General features: G+C 40.3%; 1 protein-coding gene across 1 annotated transcript in view; it reads right to left on the bottom strand.

The window, feature by feature from the left end:
* Positions 1-25,286, bottom strand: part of LOC149186540 (protein fluG-like) — a 323,927-nt gene that overhangs the window by 258,455 nt on the left and 40,186 nt on the right. Inside the window, exons 6-10 of the mRNA XM_089412631.1 lie at positions 13,707-13,863; positions 13,533-13,628; positions 13,316-13,364; positions 12,284-12,561; positions 12,010-12,182 (exon numbers count right to left, since the gene is read on the bottom strand). Coding sequence (XP_089268757.1) covers positions 12,010-12,182; positions 12,284-12,561; positions 13,316-13,364; positions 13,533-13,628; positions 13,707-13,863 — 753 coding nt within the window. The remainder of the gene's footprint in view (positions 1-12,009; positions 12,183-12,283; positions 12,562-13,315; positions 13,365-13,532; positions 13,629-13,706; positions 13,864-25,286) is intronic.

Raw genomic sequence — 25,286 nt, forward strand, 5'->3', positions numbered from 1 at the left:
AGGATTTTGGAGTGAAAAATTTTACTATCTTCTAGGCATAAATTTGGAGCATCTTTCTAGCAGATTGATGGGAGATAAAGTACATTTAGTAGCAGAGGATTTGGGTGGGATGCAGTTTCCTCGTCTGGAGGGCGTAGCACAAAATTCGGTAATTCAAGGAGGTCAGAATTAGACCAATTACTTTCTGGGTTTTGTTGAGATAGACTTTAGAAGTGTGAAAATTTGTTGCAATAATTGATTTATTTCTCCTACTTATTTATGATAAGTTATTTACCAATACTTCAGTAAATACCAAAATAAATTCAGTTGCAGACTTCACAAACTAGAACTGAAAATTAAACGGCAAGAGAAACATCAACATATGAACAATCACATTGAAACACTTGTTTTTGGACAATCGTCCCCGAAAAAACCCAATGTGGGAAAACCAGTGCAACAGATTTGAGGATTCTTATTATTGGCAATAAATATCTTAATACAATCTAGGATGCTCATCTAGCAATCCTTTACAGAGAAAATACTGGCGGAAAATCTGAGTGAGTTTTACCTCACTTCAACCAGTAGAATTCAAGCTGATTCGGCACAAGAATGGATAACCCCGGATATTTCTACATTGGCTCTACACCAGCCCTACATCACCTTCTCTTCCCTCTGCGTGATCTCTCCTGGCTGTTTTGGCAATTCCCGGTAGTTCTAACAGTTCTCGACAGTGCTGGTAGTTCCCAATAGTTCTAGCAGTTCCCGATAGTTTTGGTTGTTCCGTAAGTTCTAGATTCTGCGTGATAGGCAACTTTTCCGCTCTACGCTAGCCCTTTTGGCTCTACATCAAGGTTGCGTGGGCCCAGACTAGCCCAACGTCAGCTCTCTCGTCTACTCCGCTGCTTCTCTGCAAGCTCTCTCCACCTCTTTGTTCTGTATTTTCTGGAAGGTCCATCTCCTAGATTCTTTGTACCCCTCAGCTGCAAGATCTTCCCAATCGATTTTCCTCCTGAGAACTTCTCACCTTAGAAAATTGATTTCCTCAATCTCTCTATGTGTTTTCCAAATGAACCCCAAGCCTCCATTTTATACTTTTCCTGTTGAGTCTTCAACTGTCAAGATTAAGTCTCTAATCAACAGATAAGATTAAAACATGACTTGATCCGCCTCCTAGACCATTCTCACCCATATTCTGATTAATACCCATTAATATTTTAATTTCCCTAAGTTTAGACTTCGAAACTCTATTACAAATATTAATTATTTTAATAAAATACAATATAGGTGGAATTTCACCAAACGGTTTTTGGGTTATTTAACACTCATGTGCCTTAGCCTCTCCACCAATTTTCAAGGCTAGATCACTTCCGATGCTACCAAAAAATAATAGTCCCTCTTAGCGAGGAAAGTGCTCTAGCAACAATGCCCACCTTCATGCTGCTTTGTTTCTGAAGCATCTCCTTTCTGCACTGCTGCTGCCACCAACACTGTGCTACTGCTGCTACTATACTGCTGCCCATGACACTACCACTGCCACTGCTGCATCTGTACTACAACTCCCTCTCAAACACTGCATCATTCTATTGAAAGGGATTTTCCAACATACCCATCTGTTCCCGAAATTGAACAAACTTGGCTCTTCCTAGAGCCTTGGTGAGTATGTCTGCCACCTGATTTCCTGTGGGAGTGTACTCCAACTGTACCGCTCCACGCTGAACACAGTCTCTGATAAAGTGACACCGAATATCGATGTGTTTGGAGCGATCATGAAATACTGGATTTTCAGAGAGCTTGATACAACTCTGATTATCACAAAAGATCCTTGTCACTTCCATCCTTCTCTTGAATAGATTTACAAGTAGTTTCCTAAGCCATATAGCTTCACATGTTACTTTTCTAAGTGCCATATACTTAGCTTCAGCAAAGCTCAGAGCTACAGACTTTTACTTCTTACTGCACCAGGAGGTCATCCCAGATCCAATACCGAAGCAATACCCAGTGGTACTTTTCCTATCTACTGAACTTCCTGCCCAATCTGCATTAGTGAATCCACTCAATTCGATATCATTGCCCTTGGTGTACCTTAATCCAAAATTTACTGTTCCACGCACATACCTGAGAATGTGCTTTGCTGCTGCCTAGTGCGCCCTTTTTGGTTCCACCATGAACTGACTAAGGGTGTTGACAGCATAACACAAGTTTGGCCTGGTGTTGACCAGATACATAAGTGACCCAATGAGTTGTCTGTATAAGGTGGGGTCCACTTCCTTGTCTCCCGAAGCATCTATTTTCTTCCAATTGGTAATCATAGGCATAGCCATAGGTCAATAATCCTGCATTCTGAATCTTTTCAGAATTTCTGATGCATATCTTCCTTGGCCAAGGAAGATCTCACCATCTTGCTGCCAAACTTCCAATCCCAGAAAATAGTGCATTAGCCCCAAATCCTTCATATCAAACTCAGTTTCCAGGTTCTTCTTACAATCCTCTATGAGTCTGGATGATCCTGTCAAAAATAGATTATCCACATACAATACTAGAATCAATGTCTCACCTTCTACCAACAAATAATAAATATTGGGATCAGCATCGCTCTTGATGAATCCCAACTGCTGTAAGTAGCTGTCAGTTTGACCATACCAAGATTTGGGTGCTTGTTTTAGCCTATACAAGGCTTTCTTCAACCTGCACACATGAGTTCTCTTTTCATGTGTTTCGAAACCTTCTCGTTGTTCGATATACACCTCTTTTTCTATCACCCCATTCAAGAACGCTCCCTTGACATCCATTTGGTGAATCTCCCATCTCATTTGTGCTACAAGGGATATAATGGATCTGATAGAGGTATATCAAGCTACTGGGGCAAAGGTTTCCTCATAGTCTATTCCTTCCTTTTGTGCATATCCTTTTGCGACAAACCTAGCCTTGTACTTATCTACACTGCCATTTGCAGCATACTTGATCTTGTAGATCCATCTCGAACCTACAACTGATTTGTTGTCTGGTCTTAGTACAATTTCCCAAACATCATTTGTCATGATAGAATTGTACTCTTCTACCATGGCATCCACCTGTACCTGGTGTTGTACGACTTCTTGAAAACTAGAGGGTTCTTCGATCTGAACTACCAATGCTTGGTAACTGTTAGGTTGTCTATACTGCCTCTTCTCAGCTCTAGGAGCTCTAACGAATTCCTCTGCGTCCCTCAAAGTCTGTCGTACTTCTCAGCTAGTTCTTCCACTAGTGGTGGGAGGTTCCATCTGTTCCTCTTCCTGTACCTGCTGTGACACTCCTGGCTCCTCTTATATTGAGGAGATGCTAGTACTGGTTACTATGCTTCAACCAGATGCTTGTCTTCCTGTCAGATCTGATCCCTGTTGCTGGACTAGAGGAGCATCGTCATCCTGTTCTTCAAATGGCATCTGACGAGATTTCTTGAAGGCTCTATCTTCCATGAACTTAACATCCCACTTTACTACAATCTTTCTGCAACTCAGAATGTAGATCCGATACACCTTTGAAGTCTCGTTGTAATCTACTAGATACCCAACTTCAACATTCTGCTCTGACTTGATCCACTTCTCTTCTGGAATACGGAAATAAGCTACACTTCCAAATATCCTGTGGTGACTTACTTCTCACTTATTTCTCGTGAACACTCCCTCTAGTGTCTTATTTCCTAAAGCCCTGTGAGGAGTCCTGTTCTGAATGTGTACAGTCATGCTGCATGCTTTTGCCCATAAAAATTTGGGTAGATTCTGATAATATAACATCGCCTTTGTTGCTCCAATAATAGTTCTGTTCTTCATTTCTACGACTCCATTCTATTTTGGATTATAGGGTGCTTTGCATTCTCTTTGGATCCCTTCTCTTGCACATAAATCAATGAAGCTCTTATCCGAGTATTGTCTGCCATTGTCTGAGCGCAATATCTTGATCTTCCTTCCTATCAGGTTTTCCACTAGAGCCTTAAACTCTTTAAACCGATCAAAGACCTCATCCTTGGTTCTCAAAAAATAGATCCAAGTTTTCCTGGAATGGTCATCTATGAAGGTAACAAAATACTCAACGTCACTGATGGCCCTTGTAGACATCAGACCGCAAATGTATGAGTGTATTAACCCCAATACACTCTTAGCTCTATTGCTGCTTCTGGAATATGCTGCTTTGGTGTACATACCTAGCACACAGCCTTTGCATGTATCATCATGCTTGGTAGTAAGCAATGGAACCCCCGTAACAATTTCCTTGAGCATCCATATTGCCCCATGATGTAAGTGTCCCATCCTCCTATGACACAACTCATTTAATTCTTTTCCTTCATCGACATTACTACTTAAATGTGCCATAGGAGACTCGAGTTGCAACCTGTATAATCTATTGCTTCGAGTTCCAATCTGGGCCCTCTTGATCCGGATTTAAGCAGGAACACAATAGATTACAGAGATAACCATAAATACAGAGATGCGATAAGCATAAAAAACAGAGATGCAGCGGAAATAATACTTCATTTCATCAATGGAGAATACTGAAATATGCTTACAAATAGAAATAACCCAGCTAGGGCGATGGTAGCTTATCTCTGAGAAGAGATGTGTCGGCTACCTGCCTCTGAACTGTTTCGAACTGTCTTTACAATGAGGCTCGAAGGCCTATTTATTATTGAGAAACAATGGAAAATGCTTAACATTCCAAAACCTAACCCTGGAAGATGAAACGCCAAACTATGGGCCCTGTTTGGGTAAATTGGTACATCAACTTCCCGAGGTCGTAACTTTGGCATACGATCTCCGTTTGACGTGCATGATAGCCCGTTGGAAAGATCTCTCCGAGGACTACGAAGGAAAAGACGAAAGTAGATTTCCCAAAAAATGTTGTTTAGGGCCTCAAAATGGCTCCGGAAGTTTAGGACCCGAAAAACTGCTAAAAATAGTGAACTGCGCTATAATTAAGGAAACTGAAAAACTGAAAGAGACAGTTGTGGGGGTCCAAATGGGATAGGTGGGTGGCCACCAACATCCACCTGGATCATTCCTCCCCCCTTAGGAAGCAATGGTCCCCATTGCGTTGAGTTCCTCCTTGAGATGAGGAAGCTTCTGCTGAGCTGGGTCTCCAGTGAGCTGTTCTGCAATCTCTGATGTGTCCAGAAATGGTGGGAAGCATGGTCGGCGATGGTCCACATTGAAAAATCGGTGCAAGCGAAGGAATGGAGGAATGCTGTGCTTCAAAGCATTGTTGCCCACAACCTTGTTACTGGTGTAAGGACCATGTCGAAGCGGTCTGAGTTTCTGATGGGTTCTGGTAAGGCGTTCTCTTTGCAGATGTAACCAAACTTTTTCGCCCACCTGAAACTTGTGTGGTACCCCTCTAGGTAAGGAGAAGTTGTTCCTGTGTTCTGTCATGATTGTATCCCTATGTTGCTGCTGCTGCGTGGAGGAACCCTTTGCGGGGGTCATGGATGTAGCAACGATCTTCCCCTTACTTTGGGAGCGAACCAGACAGAAAATAAATTTCCTAGTCTGTGAGATGAGCTTGTTGCCTTTCTTAGCAGTGATCAAAGAGGTGGTGGTAGGTGGAGCTACCTCTGGTATCCTGTATAATGAATTATCCAAAGAAATAATGACAGCGCGAGGCCTTGACTCATACACAGCATGTTGCCTCCACAAGTATGGCTGGCCTAATAGTACATCACAAACATCCAGAGGTGTAACATCACACAATACCTCATCTGTGAAGGGCTTGATGCTGTAGGGAAGGCGGCACTGCTCGTGAAATTTGAGATCTCGTCCTTCGTGAAGCAACCCGATACTGTACGGTTGTGGGTGTGGCGTAGTTGGTAGGCCCAACCGCTTCACGACCTCTGCTGAAACGAGGTTCTTTTGGCTGCCACTATCGACAATGAATTGCAGCGGCGAACCCTTCACCCACATCTGTGAGTGGAAAAGACGTTCCCCCTCCTCTGGCTCTTCGGGCTCATTCTTCTGGATCTTGGCAGTGGCAACAGTGGCACTAGGATCCGCATCAATGATTTGCTTCCCTTTGCCATCCCCCTTGTCAAGTTCCGGCTCAGAGTCAGAACATGCATCTGATTCGGAAGCCTTCAACTCGGCCACCAGCAACTGCTTGGTCCGACACACTTGTGTTATGAGTGGGACTCTTGTGGAACTCACACCACTTTCCTGTGTCCTTCTTCGGATTCGTGGTGTTGTTATTTTCTTGTAGCTTAGAGGGGTTGTCTTGGGTCACCCTGCCTTGGCTTTGTCCTTTGGGCTTCAGATTTGCAGATCCAAAGTCTCGCTTCTTCTGTTTGAACTTTTGCTCGATTTTGATAGCGTATCGGTATGCTGTGCCGAGTGAGGAGATGTTCAAGAACTCCATCTCTTCCTGGATGTATCTGTGTAGGCAGCCATAGTATTTGAGTACCAGATGCAGCTCAGAATCTTTGATACCCAACTACGTGCGAAGGGTATGAAAAATATTTGTGAACTCGGGAACATCTTGGTCTCGTCCCTGTCGCAGTGTGGTCCATTTGATGTATTTGTCCTCATAGCTTTTGACAGGGTAGTACTGCTCCTTGATGGCATCTCGGAAGTCATTCCAAGTGGGGGCGGCTAAAAACAGTGAGCCTGTACTTTCATCCTTCTGCTCGTAGTATGTTTCCCACCAGTCCTTGACGTGGGGGGTTGCTTTGAGAAGAGCGAAAACAATCTTTTCCCGACTTGAAAATTCATGAACAGAAAAATACCCATCTAGCAGATTTAACCATTTATCTACGACATCTGCGTCTATTTGACCCTCGAAGATGGGGTTTTCAAAATTAACTTGTACCTTAAACGGTGTGGTGTTTCCAGAGTAGCTGTTGGAAGCCGATGCGTCGCCTCTGGGTAGCCACTGAAGGATCTGCGCAAAGCTATCCATCATCGCGTTCCTTTGCCGCTCGAGGGCTTCTTCGAGCAAGATTCTGATAGGATCTCCTGCCCCCTCGTCTTTCTTCTCGTCTGCCATGGGAGGTCGTCGAGATTTGCGAGGCTGGTCTTGCAAAGGTTCGACCAATTCAAGCCCTAACTCCTTATATCCCGACCTCGTTGGGGACATGCAAAGAAAAAACAGAGAAAAAACAGACCGCTCTGATATCACTGATCCGGATTTAAGCAGGAACGCAATAGATTACAGAGATAACCATAAATACAGAGATGCGATAAGCATAAAAAACAGAGATGCAGTGGAAATAATACTTCATTTCATTAATGGAGAATACTGAAATATGCTTACAAATAGAAATAACCCAGCTAGGGCAATGGTAGCTTATCTCTGAGAAGAGATGTGTCGGCTACATGCCTCTGAACTATTTCGAATTGTCTTTACAATGAGGCTCGAAGGCCTATTTATTATTGAGAAATAATGGAAAACCCTTAACATTCCAAAACCTAACCCTAGAAGATGAAACGCCAAACTATGGGCCTCGTTTGGGTAAATTGGTACATCAACTTCCCGGGGTCGTAACTTTGGCATACGATCTTCGTTTGACGCGCATGATAGCCCGTTGGAAAGATCTCTCTGAGGACTATGATGGAAAAGATGGAGGTAGATTTCCCAAAAAACGTCGTTTAGGGCCTCAAAACAGCTCCGAAAGTTTAGGACCCGAAAAACTGCTAAAAATAGTAAACTGCGCTATAATTAAGGAAACTGAAAAACTGAAAGAGACAGTTGTGGGGGTCCAAATGGGATAGGTGGGTGGCCACCAACATCCACCTGGATCACCTCTTTTTCCACCTTGGATGCTTGACATATACTCTATTACCAATGAAGTATACATCATATCCCTTATCTTGTTATTGAGAGAAGAAAATCAAATTCATTCCCATACCTGGCACATGCAGTACATTCGTGGCCCGAAGACTATCTCCTGCTACTTTCTAGAATATAACGGTTCCTTTTCCTACTGGGGTGTACTTTATCCTATTACCCATTGTGATTTGCAAGTTCATTTCTTCCTCATGATAGCTCGAGAAATATTCTCATTCTCTAGTCATATGAGCTGAAGCCCCGCTATCAATGTACTAGTCCTCGACTGATGCAGAACTTGATAGGCAAGCAAACTCCTCTTCCAGCCTGGAAGCTAATTCAGAAATATTCTGATCCCTATTATTCTCCATGCCCTTTTTCTTTGCTTCCATCTTGCCTGAACCTTGCTCTGATACCATGTGAAAATTTGCTGCAATAATTGATTTATTTCTCCTACTTATTTATGATAAGTTATTTACCAATAATTTAGTAAATACCAAAACAAATTTAGCTGTAGACTTCACAAACTAGAATTGAAAATTAAACGACGAGAGAAACATCAGCATCTGAACAATCACATTGACACACTTGTTTTTGGACAATCGTCCACGGAAAAACCCAATGTGGGAAAACCGGTGCAGCAGATCTGAGGATTATTATTATTGGTATTAAATATCTGAATACAATCTAGGATGCTCATCTAGAAATCCTTTACAGAGAAAATACTGGAGGAAAATTTGATTGAGTTTTACCTCACTTCACCGGGTAAAATTTCGGTTGATTTGGCACAAGACTGGCCAACTGAGGTTATTTCTGCATTGGCTCTGCGTCAGCCCTGCATCACCTTCTCTTCCCTCTGTGTCAGCTCTCCCCACTGTTCCGGCAGTTCCTGACAGTTTCGACAGTTCTTGGCAGTTCCCGACAGTTCTAGTAGTTCCCGACAGTTCCAACTGTTATGACAGTTTTGGTTTCTGTGTTATAGGCAGATTTTCTGCTCTGCGTTGGCCTTTCTGGCTTTGTGTTAGGATTTTGTGGGTGCAGACTGGCCTAGTGTTAGCTCTCCCGGCTATTGCACTGCTTCTCTACAAGCTCTCTCCGCCTTTGTATTCTGTATTTTCCGGAAAGTTCTTCTCCCAGATTCTCTCTACCCCTCAGCTGCAAGATCTCCACAATTGATTTTCCTCCTGAGAACTTCTCACCTTAGAAAATTGATTTCCTCAGTCTCTTTATGTGTTTTCCAAATGAACCCCAAGCCTCCATTTTATACTTTTCCTGTTGAGTCTTCAACGGCCAAGATTAAGTCTCTAATCAATGGCTAAGATTAAAACATGACTTGATATAACTTCTAGTTCATTCTCACCCATATTTTGATTAATACCCATTAATATTTTAATTTCCCTAAGTTTAGACTTAGGAACTCTATTAAAAATATTAATTATTTTAATAAAATACAATCCGGGTGGAATTTCACTAAATGGTTTTTGGGTTCTTTAGAACTCATGTTCTTTAGCCTCTCCACCAATTTTAAAGGCTAGAAAACTTCTGATGCTACCATAAAATAACAAGAAGCACACTCCTAATTTGGCATAATTTTGGAGGTGTTTTGAGCCATCAAACTCGAATTTTCAATAGCAGCAGAGCATAAATTACTAGGTGTAGCATACAACCTTTCTGAGTAAATTTCATGGGGGAAATTCCAATTATTTTCACCTGGGTATTTGCTTGCTTTTAGTGCACACTTTCCACCACCCGTTGTAATTAGATTTCAGCTCATTATTAATTAAAAAGCTTAGAATTCGTGTTGCTACAATATGGGTTTTTAACTTGTGCCTTTTTGTGATAATTTCCAGAAATTTATTTTTGTTTAACAAGTTATAGCTAGTTCATGTCTTTGATATTTCACTTAATATTTCCATTAGGAATATTACATGTATGGGCTAGTCTAGCCATTGTCAAGGTGCACCTATTTTTATCACATGTTTAGAGCCTGCTAAGTTTATATGTAGCCTTGACTTAGGTGTAGTATCACTCAAACATCTCTCATGCATGTCAGTTTCATTTTGAGAACTTTCACATTTCTCGAGGTAATGCAAGATTCACAATGCAAAGTGGTCCCACTGGTCAAAAAATCAACCTGGTCTCATATTGTTCAGTTTGATGATAGGAGTCCATGTCATTTTCAAGTTTTCCAATAAAAAATGGCAATGTCTACCTACAACTTGGTCAAATTTGGTCAACAAGTCAAACAAGTTACCAGTTGGCAGAAGAGGGGCTAGGTTGGCCAAAGTGATGTGTGCATTACATAAAAAATGATCAGCAAGATGAGAGTAACAATACCCGTGTGTCAGATTCTCAAGATTTCTCAAGGCATTATGGAACTAGCACCAGTGGCAAAAGACGTGGTAGAGCATGCAATGACGTGGAAACACTAGGAAGGATTTGAATATTCTAAGAGAGACCGAGCTTAGAGCATGGCCAGTTTAGCCAAACCCAGGGGGCCAAAATAGTCAAATATTCAAGGGCATTGGAGAGCCAATTTCTAGGTGGCCTAGTTGAGTTAGTAAAGGGAGAAAGTCAATTCAAACTAGTCATTGGTGAAGTCAATTGGCCGTTAGAGGGTATAACTTACCATTGGAGACCTCGTGGACCAAGTTGTTGGGAAATGGACTGAGAAAGTAGCCATTAAAAGATAAAATATTCCTCCAAATGATAGTCAAGACTCCAAGTCGATTCACAATCCTCAAGGGACCAATTCAAACTTCCTCAAAGTCAAATTGGTGGAATGTTGAGCTATTATTGTGTATTTATTTCTGTTTTTGACCATACCAGGCCATGAACAAAGGGATTTGTGGACTAAATTGGATAATTTGAGCCATGTCAACCCCTTGGTGGGAAAATAAAGAATTGTAATATAATACTTTATGAAAAAATTGTTGTCTCCAACCTATGGATAACTAGTAAAATATTATTTTGGAAGAGTCCAACTAACCAAAAGCTAGCCGTTATCTAGTCATTAAATTTGTTCTATAAAAGGCTAGCCTCCCCTCTTGTAATAGTTGTCGTTGTCATATGGGATATATGACATCATTATAATAAGAATTCATTTTTTCAAACCCTTGTCCATATTTTTATGTTCATTGTGTGTGGTGGATTTTATTTGTATCTCTTTTCTTGATCAAATTGTAATATCATGGATATAATCTAGTAACCTTTTTCATACAAGTAAAACTACACAAAGTTAACAGGTTGAGCCATCAAGGGGATACAAGTCATGTGGAGAAGACAAACTAGGGGACAACCCCACTTTTTTCTCTTGTTTTGCAGGTGGATCACTTTGAATAGTTGAAACATTATGAAGAGGAGCATCAACTTGGTAAAAGTTTGTATTTATTGTTCAAAACTTGAAGACTCGACAATGCCCTACAAGGGGCCACCCCAAGTTGAGTTCCAAAGTTGGAGAAGGTGCTAAGTCAAGAGTGGGGGCGAATACTCTTCCAAGAGAACAAACCCACTCTCTTGATCATATACAGGATCAACTTAAGAAAGTGCAAGTTTCACACCTCGACAAAGGTGAGGTAAGTTTAGCACAAGGTATTAATCCAACAACCACTCTTATTTACAAAAGTTTTAGAACTTTTTATTTTTCTGCATTAGTTTAGGATTTATTTACTTGATGATTTTTTAATTGATCTTATCTTATTTTCAAATTAAAACCATGGAGAAATTGAATTTATTGCTAGAGCTAGTCCAAGAATAGGTACATAATTTTATTTCGTAAATTTTACACTTCTATGTAAGAAATCTTAAAATGTAATTAATAGTTTAGAAGATCCCTAAAAATTCAACATACCACTGGCATTTAGTGGGAATTAGCATAAATCTAGAAGAATACACTAAGGTGACATTGGGAATACTGCTTACCATGTAGCAATCTTGGTTGAACCTTGCCAAACCCAAATCTTATATTAAAGAACACAAATAACATATACAAAAAATTAAACTTGAAAGCACATAATTCAACTAGTGTGCTTCTCCTAAAATTTACTCTTGGAGGTTGTACAAGAGTTCACTGCCCAGATAGAGAAACTCTGACCTAATGTATGAGAGAGAAAAATGGCCACATCCTGACATGCAATGATTGCCATTATCTATTAAATTCAATCACATTAATCCCGTAGATTTTTCTAAATTAAAAACCAGGAGAGATCAACATAAAAATGCAATAAATGCTTCAAGGCATTGTACCAGGGCAGACTGCACAGTGTCTTCATGTCAGGCATCAGTCGGATTTCACCAACACCAGTAAGATTGGAACCTTCAGCTGGAGCATCTATGAATGAAGTTACACACATGACTACAAATGCTAAACCCACTCCATGATACTTCACTACTTTGTTGAAATGATCTTCTGGAACAACCTGTGAATAAAATCAAGATATTCTAGTTCAACTGTCTGAAAATGTCTCGAGTAATATTAAGATTTAAAAAAATATATCAATAGTTTCATCTCACAACTTACTCGACATCTTTGTTGACCTGAACTGTCAACACAAACTAGACGAACAAACTTAGGTTTTCCTTCATTGCCTTCTAGATCCAGAATCTGAGAATTAGTCACTGAGGTACCCACTTCAGATATCACAATTTGTGTACTATTTTCATCCAGCTTATAGAAACTGACTGCATTGTCCCTTAAGATATTCTGTGCGGCTTGAATAGCTTCTTGAATAGAGAGATCTCCACCATCACAAGCATCAGAAAGAACAGATACAACTACTTTGCGTGCCCAGTTTGCACCTGCATAACAACACGAGACATGGAATTAACCTGAGTTGTACAATACAAATTATTAGAAACATATCAGCTCATTCTTTACATTTCTGCATTTCAGAAAAATCGATTGATAGTTTACTTCTCTTTGCATAGTAGTTGATAAATTTCCACCAAGCGCATGAAAAAGATTGAAAGGAACCATATATTGAATTATATTAAGATGGGGGGAAACGTAATCGTATAGAAAGGTGGCGAGATTCTTTATGAAAGCAAGAGCATGGAATCCTAACTCTAACAATGCACATGATAATTGCCAGATAAATGTGTTTATGTTTAGCATTAGATAATATGCTCACGTCATAGGGAAAAGAGTGCAGGGCTAAATCATGGTAAGTTGGAATCAAATTGACAATAGAAAATTAGTTAGAATGTAAAAGCACAAAAATTTTCCCAGTAGCTGAGTAACTATTCATCTAGATGTATTTTTTGCCACATGAACTTAGAGTTCTTCACTCACAAGCCAAAACCATTCTTATGTTTGACTACAATTACTTAGAAATAAGGATTTATTTCATTCTTTTGCAAATTTTGAAGTCCATCTTTATGAAATTTCACTCTATTAAAATGTCAAGGCAAACAACGATGCCCATGTCAACGTAAATTAACATTGAAATTTTATTCATATCATTCATACAGCTACTGACTAATCTGCGTGTTATGTACAACGAAGTTCACTTTATATCTGTTACTATCCAGTTAAAGGAAAATGAGGTCTTACCAAGATAATATGTTTCGGGAAATGCATATCCATCTGTGCTAAACATCACCTACATTTCATACAACACAGTACTTGCTTTAGATGCCTACTGTTAGTGACAGAATTGCCAAAAGAATGAGCTGTCTAAAACGCCTAATAATATTGTCTGAATGCTAATTGTCTTGTTTGCCTATGCCTTTGGCATTAATAACTGCTTTGATTTGAGAAACATTATTACCTTGTTTAGTGGGCACAGTTCTAAAAGATCCTTAACTGCAGAGAGCATCCCATGAAAACTGAGCTTTGGTATTGCTACGCCAAAGTCCAGGTAGATCTGTTCAACAACATTCAGAAATTAGATTCAATCCATAATGCTTTTCATGGCATACACTAGGCAGTATGACAATTTCACCTGTGGATAAACAGAAGCCAAATAAGATGCTTCCTTTGAGTAGGGATAGGACGCATGAAGAAGAACAATGCGAGACTTTTTGAATCGATCATCTTCTAAGATTGGCTGAAGATGAAGAGGGTTTGCAAGCTTCAGGTCCAGGCCCTTGTCTCCAAAACTGAAAAAGCCAGCTAGCATGGCTTCAGTTTCCATGCAGAGAATGAAAAGGAGTGGTATACAAATGAATTCCTACATTGCAAAAATTATTTACATCTAACAAGAAAATAGACCAAATATCAAAGGGATTGCTGACTAGCATCAAGAACACAATCTGGTTTTTAAAAAGTGGTTACTATCAATGTTACACAACTTGTACTCGTATAAGATTTGTCTGGCTATTGACTCGACGACCCATATAAGACTCGGCAAATAAAATATGGTAAATTTTAAGCACAAAAAAGAAAAAAAAGAAGAAAAAAACGAATTTTAAGGGTCTCTATGGGTCTTATGCAAGTCATATGCAGTTCTTCACAAGTTCAATGCGGATAGCCAAGTTTTATGTGGGTTTTGGCAGGTACAGCTAGTAACCGCGGGTTCTATGCGAGTGACCCGTCTCGCTATAAACCCATCAAGACCCGTGGATACTCACGGGTCTTATAAGAGTCGTGCTACATTGGTTATTGTACATCATTATTGTTGAGAAATCAAAATGCTTGTAGATTAGGGTTGATTCGTCTTACTTGATAATTATTTGTGAGTGTTTGTTTGCTTTTATTGCTTTATTATATCTTTTTCATCAAACAATTACCAAAAGCATAAAGTGCATGAAGATCACAAGAGACAAAGAACAAAAGATATAGGCTCCAAGTTAGGGCAAAACCCCACAAAGGGGGAAAAACCCAAACAACTTCCCTTCTTATAGGATCGGATCAAAGTGAGACATCCAAGACCCAAGACCTCCACAAGGAACCAAGTCAGCCCTCTTTCAGATCCCCTCCAACCAAACCAAGTCAACAAGAATCAAAGCTGGCTAAACCTCTTTAAGGTGGAATTTTCGGATCTGCAACTTCGTAGAGTTGCCCCAGCACCTTCGCAGGAGTTGCCCCAACACCTTCACAAAAACAAAATTATGGCCTGTAATTCATAGAGTAACCCCAACAACTTCAAACATGTGGATAAAGACAAGCTAAAACTCGAATTCTCTTCCTTCCTTGGATTCTTCTCTCTCTTCCTTGGCCTTTGCACTTCTTCTTCTTCTCTCTTGTTCATAAATCAAATTGTGAGTGTATGATGAAATGAGGTCAAAGTATGAATGTAGGACGGAGCAATTGTGGTACATGAGTTACCCCGACCTTTGTTTTTCCACTGTTCTTCACATGCATTTTGCATTTTATTGATTTTTCTTATATAACTACCCGAGGCTCCAGGGGATGAGAGCATGATGTGTAAGATATAGCAACGGATACCCCCTTTAAGTGGGGCAATTCATCGCCCACCAAAGGTTGGGACAATCATGGGTTCCTTAATGATGTAAGAGGCCAATATAAGGGGCCCTAGGAACCAAGGTGATGGCCATAATGATAGGGCAGAGCTCATGTTTTGCTTTTGCCCACATGCTAAATTTGTATGTTCCGGCCATCTTTTGCATTTTATGGTACATTTCCTATTGAGAGTGGCCAAATTATGTTTTTTTCTTGCTTTTTAGTTGCATCAACCTCCAGGGCACTGTTCCAGGCCTAACCCAAGGTGTGGACAAGGGGAGGGGGAAGCTAACTCTTTGTGGACCCGATGGACAAATGTGGACCCGGATGGGAAATATGGTGAATGAGGTTATAATGAGGGGAAAGGAGTGATGTATATGGTGTTGGGAAGCGAGACCACACAACCAAAATCAGGGTTTCCCATGTAGTGCCACCCCTAAACCTAGTAGCCAATTGTTAAAATTGGCAACTAGGGCCAAATTCCACCTTCGGACAGCTCATATGATGGAGATGATTGTTGCATTGGATTCCTCTTGCAGAGAGGTACAATTTTGATATAAAGATCATCGCATTCTAACAAGTAGAAATGGAATTATGAATTTATTTCTCCTATTGACAAATTTTCAAGGTCAACTCTAGTCAAATGTAGGTTCATGAAGCCCAACAGAGGTGTCTTTTCACCCTCAACGTTGTGAATAAATAGGAGAGACCTTTTCCTTATTTGGACATCATCATCTCATCAAATCTTCTTCTCTCTCTTGTTTGGGTCAAACATCATTGGACGTTTCTCTCTCATTTTCGCACGTGTGGCTAGGCAACTCCTCTTTCTTCTTCGCACGTGTGGTAGGAGGCCAAATTTCTGAGCAGAACAGACCGTTGAATTCAAGGAGTTGACCAACGTTGACTGAGGGGTGTTTGACTTGTGTTGACTTTGATTTTTGGGCCATATTTATGATTTCTCTAAGTCGCATTCTTTGGCACAGAAATTGAGGCATTTGGAGGTGTTTGACCAGCATTGACTTCAGGTTTGACTGCAGAAAATTACAACAAACTTCCTCTCTCCTTTGACTGGATTTCATCGAAGATTTTGAGCTGAATTTGACTCTCTTGGAAGGCTGATTTGGACTGCTATTTGGAGGATGTTTTGGGGCAGATTTGACCACCGTTGAGTTTTTGATTAGGGCTGATTTGACTGCTGTTTTAGCATATCTGTTTTGGGCTTATATTTGTACTCTTTTTCTCTGCTGAACTATTGAAGAATAATAAGAAGATTTGATCAAAGGGTTTCCCCACATTGGGGTTTGTCCTTGGCATGCGCCACATCTTGTGTCCTCTTGTCTTGGCTTGTCTTATGCACATGATTTTATGTTCTATCTACATTTACTGTCAATGTTTATAAGTTAATGTGATTGCTATTGGATATAATTGGAATTTGTCATTGGGCTGCTAAAGGAACATTGAAGTAAATTGTCTTAAGCATAGAACATACCATTGTTATCTAAAATTAACATGGTATTAGAGCTAAGGTGAAGACAAAGCCCAAGCAAGAGTGAAGCAAAGCAATCACTAAAGGAAGTTATTGGACAAGGACTTGGAACTAGTCCCAATGGCGACTACATCTTTCTTCAAATCTAAGGACAAGATCAAGGACAAATCCAACTATCATGCATCGAAGATGATATTGGATTTGACTTTGGAAGATAATGATGCCATGGACTATGTCAAGGGAAGAATAACCAAGCCTCCTTCAAATGCATCCACTACTATTCAAACTAATTACAAGAAAGGTGAGACAAAATCTAAAAAGATTATTGTTTATTCTATTCATAAGCCTTTGGTTGCATATATTTTTGATTTGGAAACATCTAAGGAGATGTATCAAAGACTGGTTGGGATGTTCAAAGTGAACAATGCAAATCAAATTCTCTTTCTCAAGAACAAGCTGAAAGACATCAAGATGGATAGAGGAGAATCCATCCAATCCTACTTCATGAGGGTCACCAAGATCAAGAATGATCTATTATCTATTGGAAAAGTCATTGGTGACATGGAAATCTCTCTTATTGCCCTTGGGGGCCTTACAAAAGATTGGGATGTGTTCAACACTACCATTATTAACAATGATAGGATTCCGAGATATGAGGAATTTTTTGGCGAGATGCACTCAAGAAAAAATAAGGATGATGGAACTATTGAATTTCCTAAGTCTATCCATTAGAAAATTAATCTGTATTCTGCTAGTTTATTTCTTCTACTTGTTTAAATTCGAACAAGTTATTTAATACATTTAAATATCAAAATAAACACAATACAGTCAGAGCATATACAGATCAAAAATTGAAGGAAAATAAGCACACAAGTGACACCGTTATTTTTGGATAAATGTCCCTAGAAAAACCCAATGCGGGAAAACTGGTGAAGCTATTCTGAGGGTTATATTATTATGTAGTATTTTTGAGTACAACTGGGTGCCTAACCAGCTCACCCGACAGAGAAAAATATACGGCAAAAATACCTCTATATTTGGAAACAGGTATTTAGAAAACCTGTCCCACGAAACCCTCTCCGACACAACTGAAGCTTAGCGCTGGCCCTTCTAGCCTCTGCATCAGCCTCCTGTTGACCTGCTTCAGGCTCAGGACCCTCTACGTCAGCCCTTTGAGGCACTGCGCAGCCTCTGGGACCCTCTGTGTCACTCCAATAGCCTCTGTGTGGATGATGTAGTCCCTCTGGCCTCTGTGTTATCTCTACTGGGCTCTGCGTAGCCTCGACTGGCTGCTACTATCGCTCTTTCTATTTCTGCGCTGCTATCCCAATATTGACTCTGACTCTCTGCCTCGTACTCATTGCCCCTCACTGTTGATCACTGATTCAACTTTTCTTAGCAACCCCACTCTAACAAAATGAATGACTGATCACTCTGGTGTATTCTCCAACTGACCCTCAAGCCTCCTCTTATACTTTTCTTGTTGGTCCATCAATGGCCGAGATTAAATCTCTAATTAACGACTAAGATTAGATTTGGCTTGCTCCATGACTTTTGGAACCTTCTAACCCAGTTTTATATTAATAACCATTAATATTTTATTTTTCCTAAGTTTAGACATAGGAATTCCATTCAAAATATTAATTATTTTAATATCTCCAAAACCGGGTACAATCTGTCCAAACCATTTCTAGGTCTTGGAAATCTCATGTGCTTTAGCCTCTCCACCAATTTTCATGGCTAGAGCACATTCGATTCTACCCCAAATCAACGGGAACGAGGAAAGCCCTCAAATGGAAACAATCATACTTCCTTCTCCGCTCATTCTAGAAGAAGAAACAATGTTATTTCAAGGAATCAAGGACAAGGTGTTCAAGCAGGGATTCAAAGAAGGAAGAAAAGGAAGATGCTTCAATTGTAACAAGTTTGGCCATTTTGCTAGAGAGTGTCCTCACAAGAAGGATACTCCACGAGATGATGACAACAATAACAACAACAACTTCAAGGGCAATGGAAATCAAAGGAACAATAGGTTCAACAACAAAGGAAAGAGGAATGCTACTGCTTCTTGAAATGGGGGTGGTCGTCCTCCCAAGAAGTCAAGAAATTCCAGGTATGATGAAGTTAATATTGTAAAGCAAAATGAATTTTATCTTATTTCTGCCCTTTCCACCACCTCTCCTCCGGATACATTGGACCATTGGTTGATTGATAGTGGTGCCTCAAGGCACTTCACTGGGTATAAAGAAGTTATCTCAAACTTGGTTGAGAAGAAGAAAAATATGGAGATCATACTTGGGGACAATTCCACCTATCCCTTGAAAGGAATTGGGGCCGTAACTCTTCACTTAAATCAAGGTCAAAACCTTCACCTACAAGAAGTGCTATATGTACTAGACTTGAAAAAGAACTTGGTTTCCATTTTTGCAATGGAAAATAAATATTTTAATGTGTCATTCGTTGATGGGAAGGTTCATCTTTGGCAAAGGAATCCAAGAGATGCATTCACTCTAGGATTCAGGGTTGAAGGTCTCTATCAGGTTGGAGGAAGTCTGTTGGGAGCTATGATTTGTGACACCTCTCTTCAATCCGAATTATGGCATTGAAGATTTGCTCACCTTCATTTTAAAGTGTTAACCGATGTAAGGAAGCTGGCCACAGGGACTCCCAGGGACTGCGTCACTCCCTCTGTTGATCAATTTGCCTCTCTGAGACTTTGATTCTATCTTCCTGGTTTCACACCTCGGCTTCTGGCTTCAGAAATTGATCTCTCTAGAAAAAATGCAGATCTCCACGAGGCTCTGCATTGCCTCTACGTCAGCCTACGCTAGCCAACGTAGCCTCTACATTGCCTCTCCTGCATCTCTCTCTCCTCCTCTGTTGAGTATTCTCAGATAAGGAGAAATATCCAACCGAAACTATCCCTTCCCCTCACTGCAAGAAATCACTTTAAATCTCTCTGGCAACTACTGCACTACTCTCTTCAGAAATTCAATCTCTTGATCTCCCACTCGATGTATTTTCCAAATTCCCATCAAGCCTTTCCTTATAATCCTTCTGTTGAGAACCAACGACCTGTGAAAATTCCTATCCTCAAGGAACCCCTACTACAACAAAACTGATTTTACTTCTCCTACTTGATTTTAATATACACTATCAAGTTATATTTTGAATACTGAAGTAAATTACTTCTGTAGCCTACACTACTTTAAAATGATTACATGAAACAAGAAACTGAGCAAAGAATAAGATACATAGGACACAATTATTTTTAGACAAAATAGTCCCTAGACAAACCCAATGCAGGAAAACTAGGGCAACATCTTTGAGGGTTTTCTATTATTAAGTAGTAGTTCTGAATACAATGTTGGATGCCCTCCTGGCAATCCAGTGACAGAGAAAAATATAATGGCAAAAAACTAAGTGATATTACCTCACTTCACCCGGCAGATTCCCGCTGATTTGGCAACAAAACTGGCTGACTTCGACTATCTCTGCAATGGCTTTGTGTCAGCCTTACAAGCTCTGCGTTGTCTCTTTTGCCTCCCGGAGCTTCTGTGTTAACCTCTCCCGGCTGTTTCGGCAACTCCCTGGCAGTTTCTGGCTTTCTGCCTCAAGGTAGCTTCTGCTCTGCGCTGGCCCTTCTGGGTTTTCGTGAGGCCTGCGTGGGCCCAAAATTGCCCAACGCCAGTCCTTCTAGCTGCCGCGTTGCCTCCACTAGTGCCTCTCTGCCTCTCTATCCAGTATTCCCGAACTATTCTTGCCCTTCTGCTGCAAAATGATCACTCTGTTTGAATTTCTTAGCTTCCTAGCCCATGAAATCGAACTCTAGATCAATTCGTTCTCTCTGTGTGTTTCTGAATAAACCCCAAGCCTCCTTCTTATACTTTCCTCGTTGAGACTTCAACAGCCGAGATTAAGTCTCTCAACGTGTAAGATTAAAACTTGACTTGATTCGCTTTCTAGAACATTCTCACTGATATGCTGATTAATACCCATTAACACAGGGGGATGAGTCAACTCCCCATTATTCCTTTGGCGGGCTCACACTCATGTACATGCCTCAACACATCCCCTTTGAGGCCCCTCTATGTGAAGTGCTCCTTGACTGTCCTATTAGTCTTCAGGAACCCTTGGCGTCCTTATAGTGGTGAATCATGTGTTGCATGGAGAATCTTCCCCTTCAGGTGGGAACTAGGTACCAAATATATGCGCCCCTTATAGTAAATGACATCAACCATCACTCAGTAGCGCTCATTCCCATGAGTACCATCCAAGATCTCATATGCCTGTCAATCCTTGGAGTACTCCACTAAAAGTTGTGCCTTTGAGTCATGGAAGATGCTTATGAGTGAAAGTGTCGAGTGCCTCCTGGATAGAGCATCTTCCACTATGTTTTGCTTGCCCTTGACATACTCTATGTCAAAATTGTAGGCTTGAATCCTGTTGACACAATTTTGATGCCTCTCATTGAGGCCCTTCTGCTCCAAAAAGTGGCAAAGGCTATTATGATTATTCTTCACTTTGAAACTGTTGCCCACCAAGTACTATTGGAATTTGGCCAGTGTGTGCATAATGGCCAAATAATCCTTTTCATAGATAGAATACAACGTCTCATGACTAAGGAGCTTCCAACTCTTAAAAGCTATCGGGTGGCCTCCCTGCAACAACATTGCACTAATGCCCTCACCTTATGCGTCATATTCCAAGGTGAATGGCTGTGTAAAATCAGGAAAATTAAACATTGGGTAACTGCTCATCACCTCATTGAGGTGCTTGAATGCTTCCTGTGCTCTATCCGTCCATGCAAATGCCCCCTTCTTAGTCAGATCTGTGAGGGGTGTTGCTAGTTTTGAGAATCCCTTTACGAACTTCCTGTAGTATGTGAAAATGACCACAAAACCCCTCAAATCGGTCACATTCTGGAAAAATGGCCAGTCCAAGATGGCTCTAATCTTCTCCTCATGCACCCACACTCCATCCTCTCCAATAATGTGCCCCAAGTAGAGCATCTCAGTCAACCCAAACTCACACTTGGAAAACTTCGCATGTTAGTTTTTGTAGCATCAGATGTGTTCTAGTCTTGAAACTTTGTGAAGAGGGTAAAACACATGAGATCTTCATAACCCAGAAATTGTTTATGGAAATTCCACCTAGAAGTGTCATAATTCGATTATTAACCTATTTTTAAATATTTCCAAAGTCTAAACTTAGGGAAAGTGGTTAATTAATCAATATTAATTGAGAAAGGTGAGAATCATCTAGAAACTCACATGGATCGATATAGAAATTATCTCAGCCATAGATTATGTCTTAATCTTGGGCGTTGGAGTCCCAACTAGAGATTATAAGAGGAGGTTGATGGGTAGATGGAGAAGACACCAATGCAGATACTTAGTTGCCAAAGAAGTTAGATTTTCTCAGTAGCAGAGACTCAGAAAAGAAGATAGATCTAGAGGGTGTGTAGTAGGTGGTAAAGGAGGTCAACAACATTTCTGGAGGAAGTATTCCAGTTCATCTTGGTCAGATAATCCAATGAGTCAGTTCCAGAGCTAGAGAAAGACAAAACTGTTGATTTCAAAGATTTCTAGAGGTAGCTACAACATACTGTATGCAAGCATTGCGCAAAGGTTGACACAGAAGTATCTGCGTGTGGCAAGGGAGGCAGTTTCGAGGACAGAAATTAGCTGTGGGGTGAGGGAAAATTCTCACAATAATTTTTCCAGTTTTTTTTCTCAGATTGTATTTCTAGTAAAGCATCCAAATTATTGTACTCAGATTTGTTGTTGAAGAATAATAATAAAACCCTCATTTGCTGCACCGTTTTTCCCGCATTGGGTTTTTCTGGGGACAATTATCCAAAAACAACCGTGTTAAATTTTTGTGTGTGTGATAGAATTTCTCATTCTCCAACATTTTATTTTTCCGCAAAATTTTTATGGTGAAAATTGTAGTTGTGATTTTATTCATTGTTTGTCATAGAAAATAAATTGCATAATTAAATTTACAGTTAGGAGAATAATTTTCAATTGCTGCAATAAATGAAATTTTCACATGGTATCAAAGAGATTATGATTAGGTGGGAAGCTTGTGAAAATTTCTAAACCTGGAATCCCTACTGCAACAACAGATATTACTTCTCCTACTTGTTCAACCATACAAGTTATTTACTGTGTTCTATGGTAAATATTAAAGTAAATACAACTGCAACATTCACTATTTTAAAATTAATATGCTGAAACAATTAACTGAACAAGAAAAGATACAACACAATGCACAGTTCTTTTTGGACAAATTTCCCCGAAAAAACCCAATGCGGGAAAATCGGTGCAACAGATGAGGGTTTCTTTATTATTCTTTAGCAAAAATATCATGTACAAGATACAACTAGCAGAATAATAGAGGATTCTCTGTGAGAATTTTTACAAACACTTCTTGACGAGTTTATGATCTAGGAGAGGACCTATTGCCCCCCCCCCCACCCCCTCCTCCCCCCCCTGCGTCTCACTGCGTTAGCCCCTACGTGAGAACTACACTATCCCAGCATCACACTACCTCTATGTTTTCCTCTGCGTTGTCCTCCTTCTGCTCTGTGTCTTCTGCTCCTGAACTTCAGAATGATGCTGATACCCTCTCTCTCTCCTTCTCACTTGCAACTGTCCCTCTAATTCAATTTTCTCTTGCCAAACTTCGACTAGTGAGAAAATCAAACTTACTCGGGTAACTGAGTATCTGCCTCTAGTGTGTTTTCCAAATGCCCCTCGATGTCCTTCTTATAATCTTCAAGTTGAGAACCAACAGACTAGATTAGATTCTAATCGATGGCTCAGATCATTTGGACTCGATCTTCATCTTCTTCTAGAAGTTACACCCATAGTTTAGATTAATACCCATTAATTATTTTAATTTCCTAAGTTTAGACTTGGCGTCTCATTAGAAATAATTAATTATTTTAATAAAACTGTCTCCGAGTGGAATTTCCCAAAACGGTTTCTAGGTGTTGTGGAATACATATGTCTAAGCCTCCTTGCAAAATTTGAGGCTTAGAGCACATCCGATGCTACCAAAAATCAACAAAGCTTAGAAATGATGGGCAGAAATCAACTAGATTTAGAGGGAGTTTGGCAAGACGATTTCTAGATCTGCGCAAACGCTAACTTAGCAGTTTAAACTGCTGGGTAGAGGGTTCGATTTTTTCTTTGTAGGTGGCAGGAAAAATTTGTAGTGCCTAGAAGTAGTTCTAGCAGGGAGTAGAAACACCAAAAACAAGTTCTGGTGAAGCAGATCAGACTTTCGCTAAGCAAATTCCCTACTTGGATGGAAAGGCTTTTGCAGCAGTTTGGAGTTGCAGAATCAACGTCAGGTGGAAAGAGGAATAGCGCACATTAAATTTTTCAATATGACCATGGACAAAATTCATATTCAGGAGGCTTCAAATTTGACTTCTAGGCTAGAGGACGAATTTGCTTGCCTTCTAGGCATGGTATGGTTGGATTGACAACTACTTGCAGCAGAAGGGATTCCTCAAGAGTGACGCAATCCAAACCTTTACTATTTGATGATAGAGGATGAGCCACTCATCCTAGTATTGTATGTGGATGATCTCTTCCTAATAGGGTCATCAGGGCTCATAGAGGACTGCAAGAGGAACCTGGTAACAAAGTTTGACATGAAGGATTTGGGGTTGATGCACTATTTCCTAGGAGTGGAGGTGTGGCAAAAAGATGGGGAGATATTTATTGGTCAAGGGAGATATGCTATAGATATTTTGAAGAGGTTAAGGATGCAGGATTGTAGACCCATGCTTACACCCATGATCACCAACTGGAAGAAGATAGATGCATCAAATGAGAAGGATGTTGACCCCACATTGTATACGTTAGTTTTTCTAGCATCATATGTGTTCTAGCCATGAAAGTTGGTGGAGAGACTAGAATACATGAGATCCCCAAAACCTTAAAATCGTTTCTGGAAATTCCACCTAGAAGAGACTTAATTAGATTACTAACTAGTTTTTAAAGATTTCCTAATTCTAAACTTAGGGAATATGGTTAATTAATCAGTTTTAATTGATTCAAGGCAAGAATCAACTAGAAACTAACACGGATTGATCTAGCGATGATCCTAGCCATTGATAAGTTTTAATCTTGGCCGTTGGTGCTCCAAAAGAGGATTATAAAAGCGGGTCAATGTGGTGATGGAGAAGACACTTGAGAGGTTCGATTTCATGAGCAGATCGATTTCCAGAGTAGCAGCAGTGAATTGCCGGAGAGAGAGCCAGAGATCGAAGCAATAAGAGAGGGGTATAGAAAGTGAAGTTTGAGGAAGTTTTCCAGATCTGCTGAGTGCATTTGCAGAGAGGCAAAAGAGCCACAGAGAGGTTGACAGCAGGGCAACATAGTGGCCTCTAGAGGCAATTTCGATACTACTGGGGAAAGCCAAGTTTCGGTGCCAGAAGCTGGACAGAGGTTTAGGGGGCCAAGAGAAACATTTTCCCAAATAGAAGTAGACTAGAAAGATTGAGGAGAGATTGATTCAGAATGAGCACAGAAGGGATTGTGCTAGGGTGATGCAGAGCTAATGCTGAGGTAGATTGGACGGATCACTTGGACCCGCAGTCAGAGCTCAGATTTG

The sequence above is a fragment of the Pinus tabuliformis genome, chromosome 3_1 (assembly GCF_031772625.1).
Source record: "Pinus tabuliformis cultivar Carrire ecotype Pingquan chromosome 3_1, CPIR1, whole genome shotgun sequence".
Taxonomy (NCBI): Eukaryota; Viridiplantae; Streptophyta; class Pinopsida; order Pinales; family Pinaceae; genus Pinus; species Pinus tabuliformis.